The 21,127-nt window shown below is 40.1% G+C and overlaps 1 protein-coding gene across 2 annotated transcripts in view; it reads left to right on the forward strand.

Annotated features, from left to right (window-relative positions):
- col16a1 (collagen, type XVI, alpha 1) overlaps positions 1 to 21,127 on the forward strand; it is a 71,772-nt gene that overhangs the window by 20,315 nt on the left and 30,330 nt on the right. The window contains exons 4-25 of one of the 2 annotated variants that reach the window (XM_079367429.1): positions 570 to 693; positions 1,376 to 1,657; positions 2,242 to 2,322; positions 4,963 to 5,031; positions 7,825 to 7,857; positions 13,944 to 13,994; positions 14,249 to 14,281; positions 14,448 to 14,483; positions 14,900 to 14,938; positions 15,074 to 15,136; positions 16,143 to 16,187; positions 16,297 to 16,392; positions 16,662 to 16,700; positions 17,242 to 17,286; positions 17,395 to 17,430; positions 17,511 to 17,633; positions 18,353 to 18,379; positions 18,782 to 18,817; positions 19,023 to 19,148; positions 19,406 to 19,450; positions 19,789 to 19,824; positions 19,927 to 19,980. In XM_079367429.1, coding sequence (XP_079223555.1) covers positions 570 to 693; positions 1,376 to 1,657; positions 2,242 to 2,322; positions 4,963 to 5,031; positions 7,825 to 7,857; positions 13,944 to 13,994; positions 14,249 to 14,281; positions 14,448 to 14,483; positions 14,900 to 14,938; positions 15,074 to 15,136; positions 16,143 to 16,187; positions 16,297 to 16,392; positions 16,662 to 16,700; positions 17,242 to 17,286; positions 17,395 to 17,430; positions 17,511 to 17,633; positions 18,353 to 18,379; positions 18,782 to 18,817; positions 19,023 to 19,148; positions 19,406 to 19,450; positions 19,789 to 19,824; positions 19,927 to 19,980 — 1,519 coding nt within the window. The remainder of the gene's footprint in view (positions 1 to 569; positions 694 to 1,375; positions 1,658 to 2,241; positions 2,323 to 4,962; positions 5,032 to 7,824; positions 7,858 to 13,943; positions 13,995 to 14,248; positions 14,282 to 14,447; positions 14,484 to 14,899; positions 14,939 to 15,073; positions 15,137 to 16,142; positions 16,188 to 16,296; positions 16,393 to 16,661; positions 16,701 to 17,241; positions 17,287 to 17,394; positions 17,431 to 17,510; positions 17,634 to 18,352; positions 18,380 to 18,781; positions 18,818 to 19,022; positions 19,149 to 19,405; positions 19,451 to 19,788; positions 19,825 to 19,926; positions 19,981 to 21,127) is intronic. The other variant, XM_079367430.1, reaches the window with a different exon arrangement.

Below are 21,127 nucleotides of genomic sequence, written 5' to 3' on the forward strand. Positions count from 1 at the left end.
CTGCACGTCAATATAGAAAGTTTTCACTGTGAAAGGTATCTTCAAAGCCAACACTCGGCGTGTCTTTAAAGAAAAAGGACCCACAAGAACTTGCAATATACACATTTACATCCAATATCTCCTACATCCTCCTATTGACACATTAGTGGGCTCATGCTCAGTTAATTTCACTTTCTTGTATGTGCTAGCTTGTTTAGTCTTGTTTAATGATTGGAGTTGTGTGACAAATATATATTTTTTACATCTTTAAAAGAATACATATTTTTTGTGAATAACGACGCATATTGTTCGAGGGAGATCTGGAAACAGGAGTTGCTTAATAGCTTACTCTAACTGCTATGTGAACATAAATCTAGAAATTAGAAATGAAAACGATTTTATATATATATATATATATATATATATATGTGTGTGTGTGTATGGTATAATATTTAAAACTGATATGGCTTAAACCTCAAACCCAGACCCTTGTTGCAGGTCTTGTAGGCTATCAGAATAAACACAATGTTTCCCAGCTGCCATATGATGGTGTGACGTGTCCCTGACCCTTCTGTTTTCTTGTGTTCCAGTCAGGTATTTCCTCATGGATTACCTGAGGAGTTCACTCTGATCTTCACCCTGGCATTGAAGAAAGCTGCCCTGAGAGACACCATCTACCTCTTCCAGATCTCTGATGAACAGGGGTACCCACAGGTGCAGCTCTCTCTCTCGCTCTCTCTATTCATGCTAGCTCTTCTCCTTTATCTGCTTCTTCACTTTCATTCCCTTCTCTCGCTTTCTTCATCTCTCATCTTTTATCCATCATACCTTTTGTCTACTCATTCTTACTGTGTATTATTTTTCGCTCGCAAAGTCTTCCACTCTCCCTTTCGATTTATTTCCCTTTCGTGACACCTTTTCATTTTTCTCCCCCTTTCATTCCAAGCCTCTTTTGTCCTCTCTTATTCTACTTTCCCTCTCTCGCTCACTGTCTCTCAGTCTCATTCCCTCGATCATCTTCTGCTCACCTCTTTCAGTCACCTTCATTGTTATTCATGTGTGTTACATGATGAAGCACTGGAGTCCCTCCGAGTCCCCATAATCGCTCAGAGTTTGAGAGCAGATTTAAATACTCAATGTGTATGATGGATGGGGCCAAGTTGCCTCATTAAGAGTGATTGATTGGTTGTATGACTTGCGTAATTAATGTCTTTTGCCTTTACTCTAACTCTGCTTATGTGTTCTACAGCTTTTTTAGCCGTTTGCAACGTGTACACATAACTTTCTGTTAATGCCACAGACAGGCAGACTTATTTCTAGGCCTTTAATTAGCCCTCTTCTCCCCTTTTATTACCCTGCCCTTTTAAATGTTCCCTCTCTCATATCTCCATCCCAGCTTTCTGTAGACCTCAACGGCCCTGATGGCACCCTGTCTCTGCGTGCCAGGGGGGCAGAGCCTACCGCTGACCTAGTGAGCTGCGTTTTCTCCGGGGAGGGGGTGGAAGCCCTGATGGACTTGCGTTGGCACAAGGTGGCCCTGAGTGTGCAGCAAGAAGCAGTATCACTCCACGTGGACTGCAGCTCCACTGAGACCAAACCAATAGACCCCCGTGGACCTGTGCCCACTGATGGACACACTATGCTAGGCGTTCGGGCTGCAGACGCTGGATCTGTGCAAGTATGGAAAGTTGTGAAAGAACATACTAAAATAAATGAATGAAAAAAAAGAATACTCTGGTGGTTCTTTGTTTCACAGTGCATTTCAGATAAGAATTTAAAAAAATCAAAACAATCTGTATTCTGCATCTCCTATAAAACCAATATGACCGAATCCAAAGGTTTTTGTACTAAAATCCTACATTCTCCCATAGCATCTTTGCATCTATTTATATTTCTGTGTATATATGTATGCATTAGACTGACGAGTATGTGCTTTAAGAATGTATTTGTTTGAGCCCCATTCAGTTCTAATTTAAAAAAAAGTGAGTGTTGTAACAAGGAGAATGGGCCTGAGGAAAGCCAGGGCTATAAAAAGAACAGAATAGAGCCAGTTAACTAGGCATTTAGTTTGACGATCAATTAACTGGCATACTTGAAAAAGCAGGCAGGGTTTTGTGTAAGCACAGGAAGAGATGTATATATGAAAGCATATGCACGTAAAACATAAACCCCCTGACAAAGAGCTTTCCCAATGCTTTATGAGAAATGGCTCATAGACACATCTATGAAATAACAATCACTCCTTATCCATCTTCTTCCTAGATGGACATTCAGCAGGTGATGCTGTATTGCGACCCCTCGCTTGCCATCCAAGAGGCCTGCTGTGAGATACCTGGGGCACGGGTGAGAGATTGGCAACCTTACTAACTATTTTTGAACCTCTCCTTTATTATTCTATATTATTCAGACCACATTCAACCTGGCGGTAAGGGCAAAGGTTTACTGTTTGGGGAAACAGATTTTTATTTTCACTGTTGTTTCTATATAATTCTTTGCTCAGCTAATTTATGGTTAGCTTAGCATAGCAGACCAAAAGGAAAATCCCTCTACTGACAGCTCAAAATAACATGTCGTGTCAGGTTTGCTTATTGCTTAATAAATGGAAGTAAAAGTAAACAATTCTCCCTTTGTGTTTAATTATTTATTTGCTGGAAGCAGGAACTTTTGAACTTCTGAGGGTTGCCTGGCAACTGGTCCTGGCAAAGAATGAGCCCCAAATAATCCCTCCAAAAAAATGGGAAAATGCCTGCTCAACACACACAAATGTACAAATTAAAGACATAAGTTACAATGTTTTAATTGGAGCGTGCAGGGAGCCAATCTATTTTATCATAAAGATACCAGAGCAAGCTTGATATTTTCTCTATGCTCTTCTCTCTTATGTACTGTAAGATCAATGTAGATTTCTTGATGGAGGTCTTATTGTCAAAATGGGTTTGGCACAGGTTTTAATCAGTGAACCAATCCAAATTATTGGCCTAACCTAGTTCTGACACATAGTTTTGAGTTTGCAAAAATGTTTTTCTGTTGTTGTTTTTCTTTTGAAATTGTGCCCTAAGAGGTTCCCGGGTCCTACCAATTCAAAATAATTCATACTTGCCCCTTTTCCTCTGATCCAGTGAAACATTGTGTTTCTAGCAATCTGGACCAGCTTTAACCTTGGTTAAACCAAATGTGTAACCAATCCCTCTAACTATGACTCACCACTTGTTGCAGCTGCTTTGCAATAAAAGTCATTGAGGCTTGCTGTGTGACAGCTGCCAGAAAAGCTGACTTCGCAGAATCACGATTGCAGCACTTGCTCTGCTTACGCTTGTTAATTAGCGGCACGTTGACTCCATAATTTGTTTTTTCGGTCTTCCAACTAATGTCAAGGGCTCAGAAAGAAAATTAAAGATTACCGGCCATCTTGGATACTGATTTTTAGAGGTGTTTTACTTACCTTGTTGTTAGGAAATACAGCATTAAATTAATATGCCTGTCCTATGTGAGACAAAAGAAATCCTCTAGAGGCATTGTTTAACATAGGGTATTATGTATACAGACTGACTAAGGCTTAGCCTAATCCTATTGTGTGCAAATATGTTTTATCAACTATGGTTTTCTAATTTTGTTTGTACTCTGTGACTGTGACTAAAAGCCTAATTGAAAGTGAGGCTTGCTGCTTCTTGCAGCTTAATTCATTTTCCCTTTTCCTGGGTGTTTATTTTTCCTCTCTCTTTCTCGTTCTTGTCCTCTCAGTCTGTATTTGAAAGGTATTGTTTGTGGGCTTCAGACAAAGCCTTATCAAACAGAAAACACATTTATTGGACCCAAATACAGCAGCAGGTTTCTGTTCGACAGGCACAAGCAGAGCGGGTGATCTTTTAGTTATGGGAAGAATTTCAAACAGCCAGTTCTCTGGGTTTATTTTGAAGCTGCTGGTATTTTTGTACTCAGCCAACTTTTTGTCTAGAATTCTCTTGAGTATCTTCACTGACTTATGTGTGTGCAAGCAGATGTGTTAATTTAATTTTTTCGAATGATTTTTTAAAGAGGGGTACAAATAGGGTAAGATGTTCTCTCAGACGTTTGAAGGTTTAGATTCCTCTGGAGAAAGGACTGAATGTGACAAAACTGAAGAAGAGTTATTCGAGGGTTGGAGGCATACCTGCTGCAGGGCTCCCTCCAAGCTGCATTTAAGTTTGAAATAAGAAGTTTGGGGGCACAAGTTCACATCTGTTGACACTCACTGACATGCTCACACACCCATGAAAGCTAGAGCTTCTCGGAACAGGAAGAAAACAGTTTGTTGTTACAAGCTCTGACATTATTTCCATTCTGCTTCAGTATCATGTTATATGGTGAAGGATGAAAAGCTATGTTGTACAATAATAGCTATTTGAAATTTGACATTTAAGCTAGTTTATCATGCCATACATCCTTCATTCTCAAAGCAAAAAAAAAGTAAACACCAATTTCTCAATGGATGCCACCTTTTACTGTTAGCATCTTAGCTAACATATTTTGCCAACCTCGATGGTAGGCCAAACGTGTGCCATTGCTAATTTGCAAATGTTGGAATGCTAGCATGCTAAACTAAAGATGAGCATTATAGGCATTGTAAGTGCCAAATATCTGCATTTAAGGATTGTTTTCAGTCTGTTAGCATGTGGAAAATGGTATGTAGGCTCGCTCAAACAACCACCTGACAGCATGACAGGGAGCCTACAGCTTGGCTTTCTTTTGTTTAAGAGGTGTAATATGAATATAAATTAACACAACACATACATGATCTACAAAAAAAATAAAAATGTTATTTAACTACCTTTTCTGGCAAAGATTTCAATGTATGGTCAAAGGTGAAAAAAGGAGGATTTTTAAAAGTCCAAATGATGTAATTTTTTACATAATGCCCAATGTACAATTATTAGAGGTTTCAGATAAGAAAACTAAGTATTTTTTTATCCGGTTTTAAATTTTGTGTCTATTCCATTTTTCCAGTGCCCACCGGACACTCCCAAGAACCGCCGTGCCGCAGAGAACGACCTTTTGGAAAACACTTTTAACCAGGTAAATCTGACCCCATCTTTACCTAAATGCACACGCAAGAAAAGATACATACACTAAGTGGTTCAATCAATGAAAAGCACTTTAATCCGGCAAGACTGTGAGGTATAATGTTCAGGAATATTACCCAGACATTCTGACTTCCTTGAGAATTATCAAAACATATGGTCCCCATCAGGCACAGACATAGCATGTACAGACGGAGAGCAGTTGGCCTCAAACACTTTTGAATCTGAGACAGTTTGAATTGTCTCAGACTCCTGCTGTCAAGCAAACACTGGCCTGCAGGACTTATACCAAATGGTGCCAATGTTTTTCATTGAAACGCTGGCTAGTAGAACACTTCTGGTAGCAATTGTTTAAACTGTCCACACACATCGGCGAATAGATGACAAATAGAGCCTCATGCAACACATGGGAGTTGTAATTCCAACAAATTTCCATGGTGTGATTTTTATGGCTGCTTCAACGCTGTTTGATACATGAAGTTCGCCCTGTGTTATGCAAAGGCAATTTATTTTTTGTTTCCATACCCGCTTGTTTCATCATTCATATTAATGGGATCTATATCCAATTATCTATTCATTAGGGCCTCGTGTTTGTCTTGTGGAGTGCTGGTGTTAACTTAGAGCTCTGGCAGACTTCAGGACACAGTCATTAATCCTGCAGATGGTTTCAGCCAGACACACAGTTGCAATAACTCAGGAATGCCACCTCTGTGTTTTTATATCTCTCTCCTACCTGTCATTCTTTTTTGTCCTTATCCTTTGTTATTCTCTGCTGCTGAATGAATTAACAATACTGCATTATGGTCTTTAGCCCATGCACATTTAAGTCCTAATTTCCAATTTAACAACTGTACAGTCTCTGTCTATGCTTAAATTCATATCATGTGAAACAGATGTGACTAAGTTGAGTTATTTCTATTTTTATCTATGTGTTACCTCTGTATGCAGTAAATGAACAATTTAATCCAAGGTTCCAGTAAGTACTCCAGATGTTACTGAGCCTTAGCACTCCTTTCATTAAACTAAGCCTCATTGAGTGATAGCACATTAAGGTCGGCCTACACGGAATGTGACTTGATTTGTGGAAAACATTGAGTGAGCAGAGGGTTAACTGTAGTCATAGTGGGTATGCAGTAGAATTGTATATTTTGTTGTCAACCAACCTGCAAATAGTTTGTCCCCCTTCGATGACAAAGTTGTCTGGTGTTGTGTGAGTCTAAATGTTTGAAAATGAATGAAGTAAACTTGTTTGACCCACAGTATTAACCTTGCTTCTCATGTGCAGTATGCTTGTAGCTAGAAGCTCTGCTTACATAAGCTGCTACTACTGTAGCATGGCACACTTAAACCTCTGTCTCGATTGTCAGTCTGATCAAACAGACCACCACAGCTAACCTAAATGTTAGTTGTATCCCAATACAATATTAAGTGTAAAAGCTTTTTATTGTTATAAAGGGGGTTTGTGTCTGACTACAGATATTTCAAACTCTTGACTTTGCGTAATTGCGTGTGTAAACAACAAGTGTGTTTGTATCCAAGATTCAGTGTTAGCTAATTAGCTTGAATGAATAAATGGAACTAAAAGCTTTCTGAAAGCTTAACTTTAACATATGAGCCCTGTAATGAGTATTTTATCCTAAAACATATAAGAAAGCAAACCTGGATCATTTTGGATCCCTCGTTGGTGTCTAACATCGTCTTTGCTGGCCGGTTGAGTAAGGTTTGGTGCAGAGGTGTTTGTTCCATTTGTGTCGGTGTTTGGGTCACAGCAGTTTCTGCCTTCCCGTGGTATGACAAATCTCACCCACACAGTTTCTTATCTTCCAACACAGAAAATGTATTTTTTTTTCTTGCTTTCAACTCAGCTCCCAACTGAAAGGTCATCTTAGTCCTCAGAAGAACCACGGGCGTGTTTGCCTCTAGTTTTTCTAGTCTGTGTGTTTCTACTTCAACTTTTAAGTTCAAGTCCAAAACCATCTTTCAAATGCCTTCTGCTTTTGCCGAAACTCTTCCTCACTTCTTTTCTTATTACTTGCCACCTTGAAAAATTGTTTACGCTAAGCTTTCCAACCCCTTTTCCCCCTTTCTTGTTGTTAAAATTTTTCATCTGTTTGTAACTCTGTGCACAGCCGGATCCGTCTCTTTCTTAGCCTCTGGGCTCCTGAGGTACAGTAGTTTCTTTCTCTCTCTCCTCTTCCTCTTTCATCGCTGTTTTCTTTATTTACGAATAGAAAATAGCTCTTAATGACCTGTGTGTGAAACCAGTATGGCCCCTACTTCTCTCTGTGCATCTGATGCAATGAAGTGAAATCGAAACTTGGTTTGAAAGTAGAAAAACAACAACTTGCCGATGCCGAAGATGTTGTATAATGTGAATATTATCGAGACTTTCAAATGGTGTTGCTGTCAGTCCTGGAAACATCCTCAAGAGATTTACTGACTGGCTGCCAGTGAGTGTACATATAAAGTAAAGTTTGGAGAAAAATATAGCAAATACATTTCTTGTGTGTTAGCAGAACGAAAGGGATGAAACAAGAAGTCGGTTACAGTCATGCCAAAATGGAAAATTCCAGACTAAGTGATATATTTTTTTGAAAGACCTTCAAAGTTATTGGATTATTTCAGACAGTTTTGGTCATGAAATCCCCCCCCAAAAAAATATCCAATTTCAGACCCATGTGGAGCCAAAAATAGTCGTAATATTTGGGTCATGTTGAGATATGATGTAAAAGAGAGGTAAAAAAAAAAAAAAAACAGGCCTAAAGTTTGAATTTCTTTATGCCAACAGGACATTTTTGCATCCAAGGATCTGGCAGAGAAAGTAAGAATCCAAGTTCACACCAACACATGCACTCATTTGATTGTACAGCATGGAATATAGTGAATTGTGTCAAGTAAGAATAGATTTCTAGGCCAGTGGATCGCACAGTTTTCTTATTGTGACCCCCAAAATGTATTTGCCAGAGACAAAGGACCTCCCCTGTCACTGCAGATGGTTAAAGCCTTTACTGTGGCACAAAGCTGCACACAAGCAGTAATGGTGCTATCCAACAACTGTAATTAGAACAACACAAAATAAAAGCGTTATTTTACATAGTGATTATTGGTTATCGTAAGAAAGGCTCGAGGCAGAATACAAGCAATTACCATGTATAAACTTTAACTTTAATCCTGGCTGCACATCCACATTTATCATAATTATACACCCATGTGCATCATCTTCTGGTGTTGCGAGCAGCAGACACCTTTTTTCTCTACATACTTTTTTCTTTTGTGTTATAAAAAAAAAATGCTTTTTTTTATTTTAAAATGTGTAAATGATTTTGGAGAGCATCGCACATTATACCCTTCACTGAAAGTGTCTCGGGATCCTCACTTTGGCAACCACTGTTCGAGGCATCTAATAGTCACTAAGGCCTGGGAACTAACTCACAGTTTGAAACATTGTGACCTGATGTGTTACGATGCACAATACACAATGATCAAATATAAAATTCCCCTTAAAGGGAAAGTGCAGAGGCAACGTACCTATTTCCTGCAGTTTGTTGTCAGATTTACCTGTTTTAAGTCATCATTCTTATCACCACAGTCTGACATGTTCCTGCCGTCTTCCTCTTCATTTATCAACCTTTCTTTTGCTAAGAAACTTCTGTTCACGCTACCTTTACTCAGGTCAAAAGTGCCACCTTGAGGAGTCATTAGGAAGTGTCGCTGTTATTCAAAATCGGAAAGGGAATCTGAATAGAGAGCCATATTTTTTAAATTTAAATATTCATTTTTGGCCCATGTCTTTCAGTTGTTGTAACACACTAGTCAGGACAACAACATATTTCCAGATTGATGTTTTATTTCCTATCTCCACTGGTAACAGATGTGTCTCCATGTCATTATATCCTTCACATCCAAATAAAGTGAAAAGAAAAACAAGTATGCAAATGGATGGGATTTGTGTATATAAAATAAAAATGTCTCTATTTCCTCCCACCTTGCTTCCCACCCAGTTTTCTGACTGACAGAGGACTGAATTACACCTCATTATGCTCCGAGGTCTCAGTGGGGAGTTGCATGCTGCCTATTAATTTTATCATTCACCCACAATAGGCAAGTTCTGTTCACAAATAGAATACAGAACTCAAGACGCTTCATTATGCTGCTCCTGTGTGCTTACTAAAGCAGCTGGTCGCCTCCCCTGACTTTCTCAATGTAGGTTATTACATGGGTTGTAGCACGCAGCATGCCCTGCCACAGGGGGCATACACTTGTAAAGAAACAAAAGTGACTTATTTTTCCAGAGCTGGAAAAAAAAAAAAAAAAAGGTGAAAGTATTTTTCTGGGCCAACATAGCCATGCTTCCCATTGTAATCCATGAATAGTAATATAACCTGATATCATGCACTTCAACACCAATACCCACACATGTGACATCCAGGCCAATGCATTAATAGTTTAAATGGAGTGAAAAAGAGAAGATTCAGCTTCTCTGCCCAGTCCTAAAACTCAGTCAGAATCCAATTTTCATCACAGCTTTCATGTCCTGCTGCCTCAGCTATTCCTCCATAGCTTCCCGACACATCAGTGGATCCTCTGTTGTGTGAGTCAAAAGGCTCAGCTTTGACAAGCCGCAAGGAATACATTAACACCAAGGGCTATTCCAGACCCACAATCCTACCCTCTTACACCCAGCATGCATTTGAGAAAGTAGCAATTACACAAAAAAGGACATATATATATATATTGCAAATGGAATATTTTAGAAATTACAACACATGCAATGACTAATTTGTGTCGACACTGATATTTCATTAGTGTGCGCTGGGTCTCGCTGCCCTTGTTCTGTCAGTGCTTTTAAGCCAAAGAACAAGGATCACCAACAGGATGCTACTGCCATGAATTCAGTCTCTTTGCAGATAAATTGAACACAGAAGAATACCTACTAAGCTAAGACTAAACTAATCTATTTTAATGACTAATCATACATCACTAATGGCTATCAGGACAAATTTACAGGAAAAATAATTACGACTGATAAATCAATCATTCTTTATTTGTATTACGCCAATTCATAACAAATGTTATCTTGAGACAGGTGACGGAGCTTACTCATGATGGATTAACGTTATCTATTTAATTTAATTCGCCACTTTGCTAACATTTAGCAAAGTGGCGGTGGCAAAAAAAAAAGAAAAAGAAATCTGCACCAAACTGGGCTAGTGTAGGAGTCTTTAGTGCTTTCAGAGCTTTCTGATTAAAAAAAAAAAAGGTTTAAAAATAATCCAACCTGGAAGTAAAAAAAAGCATGAACTAGTTTTTTTCTGCATGCTTTGTATGAGTGGATGTGTCTGATTTGAGAGCTATTAGGAGGTAAAAAATAGGCTGTTCTTGAATGTTTGTTTGAGAGTTAAAGGACATATTTTGACCAAGTAGAACTCCAAAGCCCAGTTTCCAACAAGCCGTTCAGTTCAGTTTGTCTCGCTACAGCATGCATTTTTGTCCCGTTTCCAAAGACTACGCTGGTAAAAGATTGCCAAATTACCAACCCGTACTTTCCTACTTTTTGGTAACCTTCTATTAGGGTGCCAATTACATCGATCCAACACTAAAAGATGGAGCTAAACACTGCAGTCCGTTGATTGGCCGAAAGAATCACCACTTTCCGCACAACAGCAACAAACACAACCTCGTCGGGATTGGCTGTATTTCTCCTCATGGCACACAGCCTCCTCTAAAACAAAGCTTGATTGCGTTTTTGTAACATTGAGCGACATGCCAATGACAAAATAAAATGAATTGCTGGATGTCTTCCATCAATGGTCTTGTTTTCTGTCGTGTTTTTCTTCTTTTGTTGAATTTATTAGTGGGTTAGCTTAGCTGCTATGATGTGATGCTATTATGTAGCTGACGCGACTATCTCCATCTGGCTACCGATGGGTTGGGTTGCTTGTGGAAACGCAAACAGGATCAGGCTTTACCAAACCAAACTGTACTGATCTATACTGGACCGCTTGGTGGAAATGATGCTCAAAATTCCTAACAGTTAAAAGGACATAGGGGGCAGAGATTGAGACGCAAGTATGGACCATGGGGTATCTTACAGTTATCTCAGATGGATAACCAGGTCCAGGTCTCCCTTGGAAAAGAGGTTTTTAATCTCAATGGGACCAACCTGGTTAAAAAAAAAAATAAACCACTTAATCGCAAGCGTTAGATTGGAAAGAAGGAGAACCACATTACAGGATAGAGCCACAACAGGCTCCCTTAACTAATTAATGCACCAAAAATGATCAACTCGACCACTTTGACAACACAAAAAATAAAACTAACCAGCACCCCAAGTTACACACTGGGCAATTGGAATTTAATACACAGAGAGCTCTTAGTTGGTATTTATATGTACACACTGGCAACTTGAGAAAATGCAGAGATAATGAGTCGGCACCGAGCACTGGAGACTCCGAGTATATAAAAGCTCCCCACACCTGGGCTTAATCAAAGGCAATCAGCGTCACACACACCTGATTGCAGTGAGCTGATTCGGTGCTGAAAAAGTGAGTGCCCTCACAGCAGTGGATGCTAGGGCTGATGCCATTATGGACAGGTCTATCATTACATAAAGCCTCTCTGAGGTTTTCTGGGCCAAGCACAATAAGTTCAGTCTGAGTAAGGCAGGCATACGGTGCACTGTGCGATGTTTTCGATCATTTTGAAAATCTCAGATTCAAACAGCACAAGTTAATCGCATGCGATGAAAAGCCAAAGCTCACGATTTATGATTGCCTACACTATAAGAGTGAAATAAACACGTCGGGTCATCAAATCCAGAAGACGACTGGAGACATGCTTTATGTGACCTAACCGCAATATGACTACTTGATCTGTCCCTCTTTTTGTATAGATTTAAATATGCATACCAGCAGAAAAAAAAACAAGAGATTCCCAGTAAATTAAATACAAAAAAGGATGTCAGAAGAGATCATATTGCGCCAAATATAGTTACAGATTTGGATAGTGACAAAAAATGTGATCATCCTGGACCTGAAGGCATGTTATAGTTCATATAACTGATTGGTGTCATCAGTCCTTATTGATTCGTATGAAGCTCCCCCAGCCCGATAAAGAGTTCATTACATTACTGATGACCATAATGGATCATCTTACAAACTAAGAGCAGACATGTTGCTTCAATGAAACCTGGATTGAAATGAGTCACCGGAAACATGCCTGCAACTGAAATCTAGGGTAGCACTGTGGCTGCTTCATGTGCTGTTGGCAATAATGTTGTTTGAATTAAAAACTATGAATTAAGCTGTACAATTACTGCGTTTAGAGCTTATTTTGCTTTAAAAGCAGGAGTGCTAACAACATAATGAAATGCATAAAACTGTTCCAACCTCAGAATAAACCTTTGCTTTTTGGCATCCACATATTTAAAACCTTCATTCATTACCATAAGTCAGTGATGCACATGAGCATGTTTACTGTTCTGTACTAAAAATAGCAAAGTACAAAATTGTCACTACTGAATCATAAGCAGAATAGTAATAATTCACTCATACAACCTTTATGATCAAGTGTATGACATAGTGTAGTGTGTGTTTTTTGGAACAGTCTGAATTTGCATCTCAAAGACGGTGGACAGAGTTTATATTCACTATGTGGATCTTTGTAAGTTTTTACTTGGTACGGTACATGATGCAAGTTGTATTTTGCAACATATACATATAGAACATAGACATATAGAAACATATCGATCAATCCAGCCATTAACTATACCGCTTATCCCTTTCGGGGGCTGCAGTTGGCTGTCAATCAAATGAATTTTCTTTAGTATAACTACATATCACAAATGAAAAATTGGTTTGGGAGCCAAACTGCTCTTTCTTTCTTTCTTTTATAGAGTAAGAAAGAAAATAAACATTTTACAGCTTTTACAGCTTTTACAGCAGTCCAGCATTTTCATTTCCAGTTGAATGTTGGGAATAAACTGCTTAAGTTTTAAATGGGACTACATTAGGTCTTGACTAAGCCCCACGGTCAGACAGGAGCTCGGAAACACTGACTCGTCACTGCAGCCAGCCGAGCCAGCCATTGATAGATTTGTGGCAGTGTGGGGGAGTGAGAGAGAGAGAGAGAGAGAGAGAGAGAGAGAGAGAGAGGAGACAGAATTACACGTTTTCTCTGTGCTGTTACTCGCTCCCTTTGGTCGACTCAGCAGGCTCGTAGTCATTGCTTCAGCATGTACAAACTTTCTGGTGTGTGAAAAGCAAGACTCCCAGAAGCAGCGTGTGTGGACAGGGGCTTGAATTACTTGCATCCACTAAAACAAAAAAACAAAAAAAAAACATGCTTCAGTTATTTATAACAGTTTGGTGTAAGTGTGGGATTTAATGTGTGTGTAGATGCGCTCTCCTGTGAGGAGCAGCTGGCCTTCTCAATCCTGTGCTGTGGGGAATCAGACATTCCTATTGATCTCTATCACCCATGGGAGATGGTGTGTGTGTGTGTGTGTGTGTGTGTGTGTGTGTGTGTGTGTGTGTGTGTGTGTGTGTGTCTACTTGTCCACTTCACATCCTTTTTTACTGTGCACTGTAGCAGCTTGAGATTCAGCACAGCTTAGTTTTATGTTACAGTGCCACCACTTGGTGAAAGCGGATATTACACTGACATTTAAAAAAAACTAATTTTGGCTCAAACACACAGCTCCTTCTGTGAATTTTAAATGCAGTCAACTAATTTGTTTTTGTTTGTTTCTTGTCTGTGTGTGGCTGTCTTTAGTGTGCTGGTTGTTTACTCCTGAATAGGGAAGAGAATGTAAGGATCCTTGATCTTTACGTTTACTTCTTTCCATTGGAACGTCTTCATACAGTGTGTAATCACGTGTTTGTCTGTGTGTGTGTTTCTTTGTTGCAGGTTGTCAATCTCGGTGGTGTTTCTGTCTTGAAAGGGGAAAAAGGAGACCGGGTGAGTGTTTGAAAGACATGTACAATATAAGTTAGTGAGACTAATATCACGGGAATGCTTGATGTCATCACGTGTCGAGACATGACCTCGCACTGAACAATGAAACCCAGCCACATCCACAAACACACTTAAACCTGCACACTTTGATGTGTGCTGTAGTCTTAAGTGATACTGGCTGTAGACCAATCCACCATGTAGCTGAAGTGCATTTTTCAGCGCTCACCCACTGGCAATCATTCTTCTCTCCATCTTAGGGTGATGACTGTTCTGGCTCCCATTCAGGCCTTGTAAGTTACTTTCCCATTGCGTCTCTCTCTCTGTATTCTAAAGGTTTCTTCTTCTGCAGAACTATATTTTTTTTGTCAATTTGGCATGGATGCAAAACACAGAGCTGTAATCAATCCAGGAAGTGGTCTGTTATGAGTCATCCTAACCAAGTGTCTCTAACCTCAGTGCTCACATGGACCCAAGGGCCAGAAGGGAGAGCCGGTGAGTGCCAATCTTCTGCGACAGGTTAAGGCAACACATCCCACTGCCTCCCAAACCAGTGATCCCCACCGGCTATTTAGTTTGATCTTTGTTCAAAACATCCAAGCTCAACATTAATTATGCAGGGGGAATGAGTGTGTGTGTGTGTGTGTGTGTGATATGTGCATGGATTTGCATGTACAAGCGGTTTAAGCAGGTGTGTCTTTTAGTTTGATAATTAGATTCATGTAGGAGAATCTGTATTATTGGAGTATTGCATGCACAATATCGATTGTTTCTAGTGCTTCCTGCTGTTAGCCTACGCTGGTTGCTCGCTAGTCACTGTGTTGTTTGCCATGCTCCACTGGTGTGTGTGTGATGTCTCTTTAGAGTCAGGTCATTGATCTGGTTCTTGTCTCCATTCACTCTCTTCACAGGGATCGCCTGCCAACTGGGCTGAGGCAGCTGGGTACAAGGTGAAAGGTTTAAACTTGCTATAGTGCATAACCAAGATATGACCTCTCAATCGATATCAAATTTCATTTCTCAAACGTATTATATCCACATCTGTGTGACTCACTTTTTTTTTTTTTTTTTCTGATTCTGTTTAGGGTGAAAAGGGTCAGAAGGGAGAGCTAGGCACACAGGGTCTCACAGGTGCTCCGGGGAAAGATGTAGGTGGTTTTTTGTGTGGTTTTTTTTTTTTTTTTTTTTATGCATTCCTTTTTCCTCCTTATTGCTCTTAAATTGTCAAAAAAAATGTCTCTCAGGCATAAAATTTGATTTGGGTTTTCATCAAACATGATGCTTGAATACATTTCTCTCAATTCCTCATATGCTTAAGCGAGCATCCTCTCATAAACACACCAAAAAAACCTCTCTCTCACACACACACCCATAAATATCCACTCACACAGCTGTTTCTTTTTTTTTTATCAAGCTAGGAGCAGATATTCAGTAGACTTACAGAGTACTACTCTTTAAGCATCCCATTGATATCTGCTCTCCCCTCCCTCCCTCCCGTGGCGTTAAGTCGGCCTGTTAATGCCTGTTAGATTAGGCTAGAGCAACAAAGCTTGCACAATCAATGCTGCCTCATTGACTGTTCTGTTAGTCTCGCACACTGGCAGGCGCCTATTCACGACGACTTAAACCTCATAATCTTCCCTGTTCAGCGCCGTGATCCTGTAGACGCATGAAAAGTTTTTGAGGAACAAATTACAACGTGTGTGCTCTCGGAGACATTCCCCTCTTCTTCTTCTTCTTCTTTTTTTTTTTTTTTTTTGGTATCACACACACTCACGTTTAGCCGTTCACCAGGCTAAGTGCTTGTTGGGACAGATGGATTTGGTGGAGCATAGATTTTTTCTTAAGCCTCTCATCCATCTGACAGTGTGAATATGAATGTGCTTGTTGATGTGACTTGAATCAGGCAGGCAGCAAATATTGCATATGCACCACTGAAGATAATACATCTTACTGACTTCACAATCCTTCCTATTTCTGTTTCCAGTTATGAAATGTCAAATAAATGAGGGAACTCTGATGCAGTGTATGAACATGTTACCAAACAGATTTCTCTCATGCTTGTTTGATTAGTCTGTGCTGACACTGGGGAGATCCCTGACCCACACTCATTTTGTTACTTGCCCCTCTCTCTCTCTTTTGCCATTTCCACAGGGTCGAGCAGGGTCAATCTGTGTTGTCGGACCCAAAGGACAAAAGGTCTGTCTGCATTTGGTGGATGAGTTTGGTTTTTTTTGCCCTCAAACTGTCTGAACTAGAACAGTCCAGGTTGGATTCAATCGATCTGTTGCTTCACTTGTTTTCTCAGGGTTTCCCAGGTTCGGTGGGTCCTGAGGGTTTGGCTGGGGAGCCAGGGAAGCCAGGACTTCCAGGCCCACCTGGAATTGGAAAGCCGGGCTTACCAGTAAGTGTTTTTCTGAATTAAAGAAATCTGGAGGTAATGAATGTGCCACTTCATACTGATTGGATGGTGTCATTTGCCTTATTATCTTAATGTCCTTCCAGTCTTCTTAGAGATGGTGTCAGTTTGAACAAAATAGTGTTATTAGCCAGAAAGGGGCACAACTTGGCAGGACTCCTTCTATTGCTGCAGCTCTCATTGTCCTTTACAAAAGCCTGAAAGCATCTTAAGAAAGACATTTAAAAAGTTGTCTGCACTTTTTTGACTCTCAGGGCCCTCCTGGAGAGCCGGGTGGTGCAAAAGGAGAAAAGGTAAGCTCTCTGTCTCAGTGACTCAAAACATCTCTTGATGCATGTGAACATTATCTAGACTGGTGACAAAAAAAGGAAAAACCAAAGGGGAGTAGATAGAATAAACTTAAGAATCTTAATATAGAAATTAAGATTTCATCATGAACTGTTGACTCAGTTTGGAGGAGAATACGCTGATACATGAGATTAATAATTGTTGTTGCTATTAATCAAGAATATGCACAATAACCAGCATTCAACCAACCAACCACTTAGCGGTTTATGAGCCTGTGTCCGTTCTAAAACCAGTGTCTGCAGCGTCTCTAAGTGAGATCCGTCAGCAGCTCCGGATTGCTGTCGGATGCTCCGTTCAGGATCACTGCCCATGGTTCAGGCCACACGTGATCCACGGACACACAACGTCACTGTTTCATCTCACCGCGGCTGTATTTACCACGCAGGCATCGGCTGGTGGTTATGTGTGACGACGGATTAAGGAGGATTTGATGAGGACGTGACTCTTACCATACTCTTATGATAATGCAGCAATCTGTGTTCACAGGGAGATTCTGGATCTAAAGGAGAAGATGGATCACCAGGAGATCCAGTAAGAGACTCCTGAATGTCTATTGATATTCAGGAAGCTTTGAATCTACAGTGATCCAACTGTGCGCTTATGCATCAAGTTTTAATTATGGTTGTTTTGTTTTCGTAGGGCCCGAGAGGACCAGGGGGGTCTAAGGGAGAGAAGGTGCCATCATTGTTTTTTAATCTCTTGATCTGCATGCCTGTGTGCTGTTTAATCCACATTTTGCCTGTTTGCATCTTCAGGGTGACCCATGCGAAGTGTGCCCCGTCCTGCCTACAGACTTAGTCAACACAGTGGCTCTGCAAGGAAAGCAAGGCCCAAAAGGAGAGCCTGGATCACCAGGGACGGGAGAGAGAGGACCCCTTGTTAGTACAACAGTTTGACTTTAATGTCATGCTGTAATGTGTTCTGAACCTGCCCCGAATGTTCGCGTTAACATTTTTACAATCTTTCTGCATGTTTTATTAGGCAGTTGTCGACACAGTCTGAGCTGTAGCTGACGATTAAACTTCCAACGCGTGTTTGATAATGCATACTTTTTATTTTTCTTATCTCTCCGAGGGAAGGTATGCAGTTCAGTTTTACATCGAGCTTGTATTTTGCCCTTGTAATTCTCACTACACTGCAGCAGTTCAAGGATGCTGTCAAAAGTTTATCCTCAGAGGCAAAGGTCATTTTATTAATGTAATCTTCACACGCATTTCTCCGTCTCTCGGTAAGGGCTGAAAAAAAAACACTGTGCATTGTATTTCTCTTTCTGTTCGCTCTGCATCTCTGCATTTACCCCTTGCAGTTGAGATGGGGAATGATTTGTGGTGGTGGTGGTGGTGGTGGTGGGGGGGGGGAGAATATAAATCTAAAGCCTTATGAGATTTTCTGTGCAACGATTTCCAATAATGTCAGCATCCATCTGTCATACCTGGTTAAGGCCGAAGGAGAAGGAAGGTAGAGCCACAGAGAGAGAGAGAGAGAGAGAGAGAAATGACCTCACTCTTAACAAAGTTGAACTAACGGGACTCTTTCTCCTGGTTCACCTCTGCTCTTCTCTTGTCTTTTCTCTCACCATGTATACCGTGGGCCCCAGGGTGCTGAGGGCAAAGCAGGACAGAAGGTATAGAGTTCCACCTCGATCATTTACAGCTTATGCTTCATTCATATTCTGTGGAAGCGTGACCTATACACACACTTATCTGCATTGCTACACATTCAGATATGCTAACATCAGCAGTGCAGAAGGCTTTCCCCTTAAGCAGATGCAAGCTGACTTAACTTCACAAAGAAAAGAGGCCAAAGTGCACTCACACTCAGGCACATTTCGCACTACTACTCAAAGCCATACCCAATATGCCAACATGCTCAAGCCCATGCGCTGGCATTCACTCCTACATCTGCTTAATAGCTCTGTTGTGTTTCCAATGCCATGTCAAGACACGACATCACAAATGAAACATGTTCATCAGACTAAGCTGGGGCTAATTAGCTTTCTTGGATGTCTCTGTTTTTGTGTTGGCAGGGAGAATCCGGATCAGATGGCGCCAAAGGAGAAAAGGTCACCAGGGAGTCTCTATTAGGCTTGATATTGAACAATTTAGATTCCTTAATAAAGTTGTCAAGTAGACTCTAATTAGTGAGCTAAAACTTTCTTTTATTGCAAAACCTGTACACATGTTTTTAAATATAGCATAAGTTGCAACATGTGGAGAAGTATTTGGAGACCATATTTGATGAAGCCCTTATCTCTCTTTTTGCTTTAGGGAGAGGCATGTTCTGTGTGCCCCACTCTCGGAGAGTTACCCCCTAATGTCCCTGGGGTGGTGGGTCAAACCTTGAAGCAGAAGGGTGAAAAGGGAGAGCCTGGGATTGGTCTGAAAGGAGAGCAAGTAAGTGGTTTTTTGTTTTTGTTTTTTGTTAAAAAAAATAAATAAATAGTAATTTTGAATAAAAAGCGCAACAAAGAGGAAATTGTAATTCCTCTAAACCCTTTTTGAAACAGAACTGCTCCGTTGTCATGAGTTCTTTTGTTTGACTCTAATGGTAGAAAAAAAAAGATCCTAAACTGGACACTTTTGTGATTTTTTTTTTAAACGTCAGCGCCTTCATTAAAATGATGAGTGATTTCATTTTTCCCTCACCACAGGGGAATCCAGGAAATGTAGGACCACCTGGCCTTACTGGAGAGAAAGTAAGCAGCATTAAAAGAAAACGGACTGGGAGGATATGCTCTCAACAGCAGACTAGGCTAAGAGCATCTCACTCAGTAGGTTGTTAAATGGGGTTCTTAACAGACTTCATAGGGAAGATAATCACAGCAGTGCGCTCATTTTAAGGTCCAAAACTGTCTGCCACAGGGATTTTACTCAGTGGGGAACGTATTAGCAGAAAGCTCAGGTAGTGAAACACCTTATTCATCTGACATGACTGCCTGTAGGGCACTCCTTACAATAAAATGTGAATAACCAATTTGATCAATTTATGAAATTCACACACTGCTGTGATTTTTCTGTGTTCACTTGTCTTCAGGGTGATGGAGGCAGAAAAGGATCTGATGGTAAAACGGTAAGTTCAGATTTAGATTTTGGAAATAGAATGTAACAAGTTACACCACATACTGTATGGATTTTAAACTGTGTTTTTGACAAAATGTGTCTCATATGACAGGGAAAACCTGGACCAAGAGGACCAAGTGGCAAGGATGGAAAGACAGGCACAAAGGTAGTCGATTAGAATGGCACGCTTTGAAATTAAGTGTTCCAAAAAGCTCCGTAAATTTTTCTTTGAATAATTTTTTAGAACAATTCCTGATGTTTTGTTTCCAATAAGGTCCTGCAATAGTTAGGAGAGCAAATGCCACATTTTCACTAAGAGTTTAGAATTCAATTGCTGTATGTCATTACAACTATGTAATGGTAGCTTATACACTGGCACTTAAATTGATGAGTAAGTCGGTCATTTTCAACAACATAGCTATAGGTGAAACTGTAATTGTCAATTATCCTAACTTTTATCGTCCCACTTGTCATTTTCAAGCTAGCTAACATGATAGCCTTCTTGGAATTGGTCACCAATACGCTACATACAACAGCTTACTTTCTTTTGTGTTTAGTAAGTCATAAATGACATTTCAAATTCATGCAGCTATTTGCGGGAAGCATGGTACTATAGTGCCGTCACACAAGTTACCTCAGCATAATACTTACACTGACATGTTTGGTTGCACAAGTAAACGCTTTGCTTGAAGTGAGCTAGCTTCATGTTGTTTTAAATTAGCTAACCTTTGTGCTATTATGGGAATCAAAAACATGCTAAAACCGCATCGATCCATTGAATTGAATCAAAATATCTGCTGCATCTTCAGTTTTGTTAACTACAGCGGGACATGAAAAGTTTCTGCTGTGACAGCTGTAGATAGATGTACAGTTTGCTTATTGCTGTTGTCTCTTAAACCAGGACTTTTCTTCAGGCTCTGACCTAAATGTAAAAGCTATTTTTTTCTCTTTAAACTGAAAATGGAGTCTACATTTTCGGATTACCCAGACCAAATGATTCATGGGCATGGATTTTGTGATTTTTCCAGTTTAATATAGAAGTATCTAAAAGTGATGTTTCCTGTAGGCTAAAGTCGAATTTTAATATCTCCAGTTATCCCAGTCTTCCAAAAAATAAAAACCAAGCAGGAATTGAAACTTAGCTGTGAGAGTTTTTAAAAGGACAGAAAAAAAACAAAAAAAAGCAAACAAACCATATTACTTCAGTCCTCCATGACCTTTTTTGTTAGTAACCTGTTGTTTTTAGAATATAATTGTAAGTCCTCCTCCTGGTTTATGAAGCTCTTGCTGTCCGTCTCCACAGCACATCACAG

Source organism: Symphodus melops (assembly GCF_947650265.1).
Source record: "Symphodus melops genome assembly, chromosome: 18".
NCBI classification, from domain to species: Eukaryota; Metazoa; Chordata; class Actinopteri; order Labriformes; family Labridae; genus Symphodus; species Symphodus melops.